Genomic DNA, 11,161 nt, shown 5'->3' with positions numbered 1-11,161 from the left:
TATCATAGACATCTGTTCATCAGCTGATCAGCTGTCCATGAGCAGTGCTGCTCTCTGTGAATTTTAACTGAAACTATAACATTTTGCAAAATTATGTCGTCTGTCGTTTATATAACCTAACGTTTTTAGTAATAATGGTGAGAAATAAAATAAAAAATTGCTTCAAGTTTTAATAAATTATAATTCACAATATATAATACTTTATCAACTTCCAGGTTATTTTGTTTTGTAGAATTCTTCAGTTGCGGGTGAGTTTATTGAATTCGTCACAACACTGGCCAAAACTAATGTAGTTTTACAAAATATGAAATGTTGTTATAAAATCATAGTTTTTATAATCAATTACAATTGAATCATTCCATTTTGTATGTATTTTGATTTCCCTTTAAATATATTTCTAATTTAGATTGCTTTTACTAGAGTAAGTTCAACAGAACTATCTCACCAACTCAACTGAAACATTATATTGATACAATTCGTGTTTTATTTCAAGAATAAAATATATCCTCACAGTATAAAATTGTTATTAACTAGTTTTTGTTGACATAGACGGCTTTCCTTGACATGTCATATCTGTAATTTTCATCTTGATATGTCAGAAACTTAGCCTAGTTTATTTCTTGATTCTTCACGTTATAGTAAGGTCCAGGTTATAATTGCATCATTTGATTGGCATTGATGTTGCTATACTTGTTTATTAAATAAAGTCGATAGCAGTATTTCTAGCTTCGCAACGCTTTAGCTTAGCCAGATCTTTTTTAACAATGAAGAAATATAATTCAAAAATATCAAAGGGGGAGGGGGACACCTGATTAAAGAAGATTACTTTCTATACTGATTGGAGTATTTCTGGCCAATCTATAAGTACATTTAGTCATTCAATTATTTTGCCTTGTAGTTTTAATAGTTTTTAGAAAATAAATAATTTATTTAGTTTAAATGCTCTTGATATTATAAGCTCTAAGTCTTTTCAAAGGCATGAGACAACTCTTCAATTTTTATATACACTTCCTAAATTATCAGCAACCTAGTAAATACATTTTCATTAGGGATGCACAAAGCAGCAGGGAGACAGACTGAGAAAAATTAAACGTTTGTGTGCGTTGGAACATTCGAACACCTGTGGATGGATAAACTGCTGCTCTATGCGTTAGCTTTAAGGCTCATTATTCCAATAAATTTCTGTTCTGATGGCCAGAAAAAGAAAGCCATTATTTCTTGGGATAGTGTTTATACATGTCATTCTGCCAACGTGTGAACACTCCAAAAGAAACCTATGTTTTTCTTTTTCTGCCTAGCAGGACAAAACTTTATTGGAGAGCAGGGTTTGAACTCAGAATTGCCAAAGTCTCAAAATCTACACTTAAATTTAGCTTTAAAACTCAGATTAGAAACAAGAATACCAAAATATTGTTCTATTATCTGTGTTTAAACTCTTGAACTTCACTTGTAAGTATTCATCCAATTGTATGATGATTAGTTAATCAATATAATAATTGATTAAATATTGATAATTTTCTGTTGCAGCCCATAGCATCTGCCTGAATTGCCGTGATGTGCGAAAGGTGGTACAATGCTTTGTACTCGCCGATGCCTTAGTTCTCCGCCCCTCACCCTGGTAGCAGCCATTCTGTTTTTCATTCTCATCATGACAAAACACGCCAAGGATATCTACGATAGAAATCAAAAGATTTACAGAATGAACAACTATAACGACTTTGTGAGTCTATATCGTATTGGTAGAAATTGTAATCACTCACTATCATCACAGAGAAGGAAAAGAGAAGAAATCATTCCTGTCCTGTCATTCCTTCTCTGTGCTGTCATTCATTCTTTGGAATAATATTCCATCACTTATCATTTCGAATGGAAAGTTCTGGTTCTATAAACTAGTATTCATAAAATATTATCCTTTTAATAGTCTTTATACTGATACCTTTTTCTTCATCCATTACCCATACTTGTGGGTTTGATGGCATCACGTCATAAATCCATTAAAAAAAACATTAATGAAATGATATGCTTCAAGTCAACTGATGCTTTATCATCACCTTACGGCAGAAAAAGCAATGACATTATGTTGGATTAGAATGTGACGTTGACATTCTGTTGATTACCAATCAAAAAAGAAATTTCTATCGACAAATTTCTAAATTTTTGATAGCTATCTACTCCATCGAATTCTACCTCAAGTTTTTGAATAGGAAAATTGTAATATAATTCAGTTAAAGCTTTGTTTCCGATGACTGAAGAGCCGGTTTCAGAAAATTGGCTTTCCGAAAAGGGGCGTAGTCGCAGTCCACGTTTAAATTAAATTTCGAAAAACTAGAAAATTTAGTGTAAAGTTTCAGCTATTTTGGATTATTTAGGAATGTTTCATTTCGTCAAGAAAAAACGTTTCAAATTATAGAGATGAGAAAATAAAGATTATAATAAAAACTGCGACTACGCCCCGTTTCGGAAAGCCAATTTCTGACTCCAGCTGCAGTCTAAAACTTGACTAAATCCCGAGCTCGGAAACCGGCCCTAATTTAATAAAAACTATGATTTGTGTTTAAAAACTTATTCTAAATTATAAAGAAATTGGATTAATAGATCCTCTGAATGAGAAATCAATGAAAATTTTATAACTGTTCCTCAGTAAGTTAATTTCCTGGATTTAGAGTCTATGCTTATTCATTCTTTCACAATTTATAATGCGTGATCTATTTGGTTACAATACATTCAATAACATCTATTGAGTTAAAGTAAAATATAAACTGAAAATAATTTTCCTTGTGAAAAGATGGCAATTGCTTATTTTAAATAATCTTCAAGACTCGGTTGAATAAAGTTGGCTTTATATAGTAATAGCTGTAGCTAGATCCGATGTCTAGTTGCTAGTCACTAGATTCCAGTTTTTATTCAATCGACCCATTCTGTGACTCAATCTCTATCTGAAAGCCACTCATAAAATTGATTGATCACCACTTTCATAGAACTACTATCTTCCGGTGATAAAGTTTATGTCTCACAATAGTGAAAATCATAATTTGATGACTATACTTTTTGTACATGGAGGCACATAGTGGTAAAATAATAATGAGCGATAATAATAATAATAATAATAATACTGTGTCTTGAAGAGCCCTCATATTACCTGTGTGGGGCGTCGGTGAACTGATACAAAGCTGAATTTGATTTGTATTCTGTATTCTTCCTATAAAACTCATATTTCGTAACAAAATGACTATGTTTTTTACTATGTCCATTGAAATTCTCCATGAGAGAGGTTCATTTTACTCTGTTGATGATCAGAGGAAGTATCTTTAAAAGTTTATTAACTGCCAATCAATAACCAGAAATGTTTGATGATTTATTATTTATTCTGTTTTACAGGCAAATGATGTACATCAATCAATAAACAATTTAGAGAGTGAAGTGAACAAGACAGCCATGTCCCTCCATAGGTTAACAGAAGCTCTGCGCATGCACAATGATTTCAATAAGAAGTTAAAGGAGCATGATGGTATTCGGTGACACTGTCAAGGTAGGCTACAGTTCTCATCTCTATTATTTATTTCAACAATATAATTATTTCTTCTGTCAAAGTAGAATAATAATGCGAATAAATGATGAGTTTATGATAAGCTTGCTTTCTGCAACTTTTCTTTATCATCAGGTTTTTATCATCATAAGCATATTAGGTACTTTACAAGCATGCGAACTTATTTTTTAACCTAATATACTTGAAAAGGAGCTGTATAAGTATAATTCATACTCTTTTAGCTTTTTCCTCTCCTTTTAATGCATCTATTATCTTGTCGTACTCGTATTCTGAAATTTGAAAGAGTAATTTAAATCATTTCTGAAATACGTTTTCAGAAACTGCACGTCATTTCACCAAACTGCATTTCACCAACTGCATGTCTTTTGAAATAAATAAAAAACATTTTCTAGCATACTAAGAAAAATTTCCTGGCCGAAAATATTTGTGACAGGAAGTAGAAATTCTTCCCGTCATTTCGACATAGAAATGTTCAAAGAAGATTAATTTTACATTCAGGATAACAAAAATAACTTGTTGCTTACTGGAAAGCGAACCTTTGGAATTTTGCCAACTCCAGAATTTGATTCATTTCTAAGATACTATCATTTTCTAGTGACGAAATAAAATACCCTTTATGGTTCTTCTGTTTTATTAATCTGGTTTGCTAGAGCAAGGAAATTGAAACCATCCGAAATTGATCATAATATGTGATCGTTTCCTATATTATGTTGATTGATTAAATCTCCACTTCTTCTATAATTACTAAAAATATATTTCTGTTGCGTTTCTGTTACAGGACAGAAATACCCCAGACTTGAAAACCTACCAAGAGAAGTAAATATATGGACAAATATCATTCTCTTGAATTTATTTTTATATTAGAATTTACAATTTTGGCCTTTTTTAGAGTCTATGATCTAATGTAAGGTACTTGTTATTAAATTAAATCTTAGGAATTTATATATTTGTTGATCTATACTAATAATATATTATCGAGATGAGGTTGATGCTGCTAACAGTATTGCTTGGAGATCTGCTGGGTTCGAGTTTTATACATAATCATCCTATTTATTTATATGTAATGCAGACGAACGGATTGAATGTAACTGATAATAAAAGAACATTTATATCTTGAACATGGTGCACACTTAATCACCAAACCCTATAACATTATCATTATTTTAATACAGAAATATCTGTTTCTAAATCAGATAAATAATAAAGTAAATCAAGTGGCTAAAAATATAGAAAATGGAATGGAAAAATATAAGTTAATAGTTTTTTCATTTAAAATCAGTTCATCTGCTTGATTTTATTTTTCCTTCAGTGAGCAACCCAATTTGGACAACACACTGTAAACAATATGGTATCGACTAAAACCAAAATAGTTGGCACGTTAAATTGCCGGTCTCGGCTACCTGAAAATAGCCGTAAAATCATGTCACAGGTCCTTGGATCAGGTGCGATGAGTGGTCAAGCCCTTAGATCAATAATTATATGAGACCTAGGATCTCAAACAACAAACATCCGCTAGCCAGGCTACAGGCTACTTGATTTCTGTTTTTATTTCATCAAACTATCTTGAAGGGAACAACATAATCAAAAGATAAGGAAGGAAAAAGTACACAGTAATTGAAAACTTACAAATTTAATCTCAGTTGAAAATATTTTTAAAATATTCAACAATATTTACAAATTATTTATAGCATTGCAGATTAAATTCGTCCTAACTCCTTAGGTGAATGTAATGAACTTAAATAATGACTATGTAGACATGAAAACTTGTATAAATATTTGGTTGGTTATTCATTTGGAAGACCAGGATTACACAGTTGAATATTTATATTAATTATATTCAACAAAATAATTGTGTAAAATTATAATATTCTATTGAGTTACAATTGGTTCCTGGAAATGGTCTATTTTAACCGATAGATTTTATCATGCATTCATCTAAAGGAATCTGTTGGTTTTTACATTATTTTTAGTATCGTATTGTATTTTGTTTTTGGCAAATCGCCTTTTTTCTTCAATACAAATATTTTCCAAGAATAAAATTCCAACCAAGCTATAAATAATGTATGAGATAAATTAAAAATAGGAAACATAAATATAAACATTATATTAAATTTGAAATATAATTAAAATTCATAAAATATAATGGTAAATAATTAATGGATAAATAGATTTGATATGAACTCTAGAATAAAATTGGAAACTTTTTCAAACTGCACACATCCAACAAAACAATTCTGACCGCAAACTATTCAATAATTATTCACTAATGAAGTTATTAAAAAGTACGTATTTCATATATTATGTGAGTTAACAAACTATTTGTTTTCCAGAACTAATTGCTCAAATTTAATATGATGTATCATTCAGAGTTATGAGAAGAAATTGAATTTGAATGAATCTACTCAGCTTGTAATCTACTACAGCACCAATTACATTGTATTTCATATAGAGACTAAAAGGAATTATGGAATATCTTATTATCTATATTGATCCTGATTTGAATATGTACAATTTTGTACATGATAGGCCTACTTTCCTGAAATCTAGAGACTTAACACATTGATACAAATCCATTTTACGTATTTCAGTAAAAACAATATATTATAACATAATTTGCTTCGATGAAGGTTCATGATGATATGTCCTAATTATGAGAATAGTATTATCAAAGACTGATAAACTAAACGCTCAAATAGTATTGTCTGAACATGACGTTTTCATAATACATTATTACTAAAATCAATCTTACGTTAATTAGTAAGTTTCTTCTTCCAATGATTATGGAATGTATAATAATGATAGATAAAAAAGAAAAACACCTTTACCATGGTGCTCGATTTAACAAAACTGATGTTTTCCAGCGGAAAATAATTGAAAACATTCTAGGATAAGTTGGGCTTCTTCTTATGGTATTCACTTGTGTGAACATTTACAATCGTGAAATTCTCTATTATTTTTATATTTTCTTGATTTATTGATTTTCGAATTATGTTTGAAGTGAATCATGAGATTAGTCCGAGACAGAAGCTGAAGATCATCCAAACAATCTTAAACAAGATGACACCACTGATGATTCGCAGAGCACAATGCGCGTAGTACAACCTGCAAAACAAACAATTATGAATTATCATCTGAAATGTTTTTTTATAGAACAATAATAAATCATCATCATACTTGATAATAAATTATCAAAGACTATTCATCTGTATCTTGGTATGGATTTAGGCTACCAAGAATTACTAAAATATCCAATTGATTCATATTGAGAAATTATTAATTTTTGAGAATCTTGAAAAGTATATTCTTGAAAAAAAGATTCTTCACAAGTATAGTCCTTAATCATGTTTTATTGTAATTTAACAATGAGATTGAATGCAAGTAAATGTAGGCCTGAATGTAAAAACTCCTTAATGTTATTGTGCTTTTATTAATTCGTGTTTGTAAATACAAAATTTTGAAGTTTCCTTTCAGTTTGAAAGAAATATAGTGGAAGCTGGGGACTAGAAACTCATACAGTTGCGATGATACAATAAACCTAGACATAGTTCAATGTCTATTCTCCATTTATCAGTCATACCCTGAGTTATAATTTGCCATCGATAAATAAGCTAGCCATAAATTAGCTAGATATCGGAACTATTTAATATTATTGACAAATTATTAACATAATAATATAGGTTCAACTAAATAAAATGAATATTTTATATTTTGATTGAAGTCTGGTAATCATAGTAAGCACCTGATTAATTTCAGGTAGTTCAACTAATCTATGAATCAATCAATCTCTGTTAATAAAACTATAGTTCACACCCACGGTCACAACTTTATAAAATACATTAGGATGCATTTCGGTTGTTACTTGTTGAACCCTTATCAATCTATCATACGAATATAGTTTAATTTATATCTCAATCAATCAATCTGTCTTATCAAGCTCTGTTCTAAAAATGTTGTTTTATCAGAGATTGATAGAAATGATTTTATTGATAGGAACTAAGAATTATTTCTCCAATCGATGATTGACAACCGTAAACCGTAGATAGATATTTTATAAATTTGCGGTTGTGATAATTTTGAGTCTTTTTATCCCGTGTGATTCTATTAGAACATGTAAACCAACCTCTGCCACTTCTTCCTGGCGGCGGGCAGCGTGTGAATGTCATCCTTGACAAGGTAAACGCGAAGTCCGAGGCAGTTGGCCTGAGCATGGTACTCCCAATTCATCTGACTGATGTCGAAGAAGAACTCCTGTTGATCTTCCTCAGACAGCCCGGCCCAAAGGTCCTGTATCCGGTCGTTGCGGAATGTCCAAACGCGTGTCGCGAAGTAGGTCATCGTGTCGGCGAATTTTCCAAGTTTCTTGTAGATTTTTGACAGCCTGAAAATTGAGAATATATAATTATAAGAATTTGGAGAATAATCAAGTTCAATATGGGCATCAATGTGGCTGGACTGATCAAATACAAATAAAAACTTTAATAACTAATTTGAAATGACACTCAATCTATCAAACTATCAACGACTTTATTATTCACGAATCAAAAATTCCGTTCATAATTAATATTATTGACGTGTGACATCTCTTTTAAGCAAAAGTTTAAAAGGCGGTATAATGAAAATAAATATATCCATAAGAAATCAAACGAAATTAACATATCATTTAATACTTATTTTATTTCATAGTAAAAGAAACTGAAGAACTATTTAATCGCTTTTCAAGCAGTTTGTATCGGCATACTATTAAAACTGTAATATTAATGACACCTGTTGAGTTCATGAATGGTGATACAAATAATAACTATGTAGTTTAACAGAGCTGGAGATGACCAACATATAAAGTGGAGATAGCTTTAAAATTATGTAGCTAAAATTTAGTAGTTTTGTCACAGAGTCTACTTGAAGTCGAGGAGGTTTCAATATAATATTGAGTCTTGTTCCCAAACTTTATTATTAAATTGGGCAGGATTACAGTTACTATAATAGAAACTTTAGACAGGATTGACTTCTTGCAATTACCAAGTCTAAATAAAACTTATACGGTGTTGGTTTATTAAAATAAATATAAATTTCAATAGAGTGAATGCATAATAAAGTGAGCTTACATGGGTGTTTCTCCTCCAATGACGGCGAGGAAGTCGAGTATGTATCCAGGAAGTGTGTGCAGCAGGAAGTTGACAATGAGGAAGAGGAAGGGGTTTCCAATGGGGGTGAATGAGTAGTACCACACTGCCCTGATGGTCGGCCAATGCATGCCGTGCTTCTGGTTCAGTATGATGAAGTCCTTCCATGAGATGGGGTTCTGTGTAGAGCTCACGAAGTTGTAAATTGGGATGTCCTCTCCTCTGCAAATTATAATATATCAAATTAAAAATCAAAATATTTGAAAGGTTGACAATTTTTGAAAAAAAATATTAATAATAATAATGTTTTATTTAACCAATAAAATGTTTCATTACAATTGCATTTAAAATCACAAAAGCATTTCATAAATATATAATAATGGTTCATCCCTCTTTAAGCATATGCCTGTGCTAAGGGATGAGTCGCTTATATTGTTTTAAGATTTTCATAGGCTATATCTGTGTGAAGCTGGCAAAGTTGTAGATTAGGACCTTTGTCAAGTAGAATATCTACTATATTTTATTGAGAATTGCTGGAAAGTTTGAAAGATTTTGAATATCAAATAAAAATTTATTCACATCCAAAATACATCACAATAAGACAAAACTCGACAATGTTGTAGAGTATGTATTAGAGGATGTTCTCACCTTTGTGGAATACAATAATTAATACATTATTTGTATAGGAAATTAAAAAAATTGTAGCCTATGTTTGAAATTTTTTGACATAAATACAAATGGAAGGGATATGGAAACTGAAAATATATCAAGATATCCCCATGCCAATAATGTATCTACCATTTTTTGCTCTTTCCAGAACATAAATGGCATCCAATTCAAGCAAAGCCAATAAGGAGGAAAAGAATAAAGAAAGTGAACTCTAAGGCTCAACTCACACTTACGCGACTCAGGTCGAGAAGAGACTCGACTCTATAGTGAGGTCTACGTTATAATGACAGTATTTGATCAACTTTGGTTTTGCTATCCTTGTCTATCATTCGACAAAGCCGGTGGTACTATCCTTTTCTAGGTTCACAACGATGCCAATTATGTTTTTGACAGTGTAGAAATATAATTAATTGATGCAGAGAATCGGCATCGCTATTCTCCTATCTTTATCCACTGCCATTTTAGAGTGGACCTCACTATAGTCGAGAGCATGTGTTTCCATCTGAGTGTCACAGATCAGTCGATTCTAGTCTCCGCGACTGTCAACATTTGAGAACACAATCATGCTCTTGACTAGAGTAGAGTCTCCTCTCGCCCTGAGTCGCATAAGTGTGAGTTGAGCCTAAATGTGAGAGGATAGATTTACCGGTATATATTTTTTGCGGGTGATGCCTACATGACCTTTTTGCTTGTACGTGGGTAATGCAGAAAGTGCTAGGATGATTTGATGAGATGATCAAACTTCACTAAAACCAAACTTTGCACTGGTGAAGGGTGTAACGCCTATAAATGGGCTATCCTGATCTGCTTCTATTGGAGCATAGTTTAAGATAATCTTGATTGAATATAACGTCTGAATTGAGTCATTTTTTATATATACAATTGGAATTACTATAAGTATAGATTGAATGAAAAGTCGCACAACTCAAGCCTCGAAAATTTCATAATTTTTGTGTTGTGTGACTTTTTGATACGATATGTACAACACATAACATGCTGAGTTATGAAAGGGTAACTTACTTTTCAACCTTGGGCGTGTTTCCAGTTTTGTAAGCAGATGCGATGAGAGCGTTTGTTGCCAGGTCGACGGGCACCATGTCGGTGATGTGAGTGGGGTCTCCCAGGTAAGTGTGCAGCACCCCTGTACCTGCACCAACCAGCAGACCTGTTGGACCGTACACGTTGTCTATCCAACCACGAACCGGTTCTCTGTAGCTGGAAATCACTGAAACAAACAATATACGTTTAAATACTTTTAAAACGAATACAGATGGATTATTAATACTGAGGAGAGATGAGTCAGACTTTAAAAAGTGTAGGTGCCCAACCCACCCGGAAGGCAACCGCGTGGAAGACCCAGACAGAGATGGTGACAACAATTCAAGTCCAATACCGATAACCGATATGGAGCTACCGAAGGAGGTGCTCGGGATAAATCCACATGGAGGCTTTTTTAAATGTCAATTCGGACATGGCACTGGGAGTAAGTAGGTAACTAAGCACAGATAGATCAATTTGAAAAAAAATCTATCGAAGATGAAAATTTCACCTGTAATAGAAAGTTGACTCACCAACACAACCACACTTCAAAATTCAAAAAGCTGTAATTCAAGAGTACCTCTTATTGGCTATGATTAATCACAAGTAAGATTAATCACTCCCATATTGGTTTCAAGAGATGAGCTTTTGTCAAAAAAAAAAAAAAAAATGCAAAAGGTTCAGAGGCTGCCTGTTATACACAACAGTTCTTGAGAGCTAGTTCTCCAACCCAGGGGCGGGTCACTAGATGAAAGAACAGTTAATATTAAAGAGAGAGCTTTATACC

The 11,161-nt window shown here is 32.2% G+C and overlaps 1 protein-coding gene and 1 long non-coding RNA gene across 3 annotated transcripts in view; one reads left to right on the top strand and one right to left on the bottom strand.

Annotated features, from left to right (window-relative positions):
- Positions 1 to 45: 45 nt before the first annotated feature.
- On the top strand, positions 46 to 4,665 carry LOC111044860. The gene is made up of 4 exons (XR_002605666.2): positions 46 to 248; positions 1,528 to 1,720; positions 3,379 to 3,529; positions 4,326 to 4,665. It is a non-coding gene; the product is annotated as an uncharacterized LOC111044860 (long non-coding RNA).
- Positions 4,666 to 5,161: 496 nt separating this feature from the next.
- LOC111044863 (fatty acyl-CoA reductase wat) overlaps positions 5,162 to 11,161 on the bottom strand; it is a 42,790-nt gene continuing 36,790 nt past the window's right edge. For both annotated transcript variants that reach the window (XM_022330103.2, XM_039433988.1), the window contains exons 7-10: positions 10,357 to 10,561; positions 8,650 to 8,889; positions 7,668 to 7,925; positions 5,162 to 6,649 (exon numbers count right to left, since the gene is read on the bottom strand). In XM_022330103.2, the coding sequence (XP_022185795.2) occupies positions 6,550 to 6,649; positions 7,668 to 7,925; positions 8,650 to 8,889; positions 10,357 to 10,561 (803 nt within the window). In that variant the 3' untranslated portion in view covers positions 5,162 to 6,549. The remainder of the gene's footprint in view (positions 6,650 to 7,667; positions 7,926 to 8,649; positions 8,890 to 10,356; positions 10,562 to 11,161) is intronic.

Source organism: Nilaparvata lugens, chromosome 8, assembly GCF_014356525.2.
Source record: "Nilaparvata lugens isolate BPH chromosome 8, ASM1435652v1, whole genome shotgun sequence".
NCBI lineage: Eukaryota > Metazoa > Arthropoda > Insecta > Hemiptera > Delphacidae > Nilaparvata > Nilaparvata lugens.
This window is presented reverse-complemented; position numbering and strand designations above follow the sequence as displayed.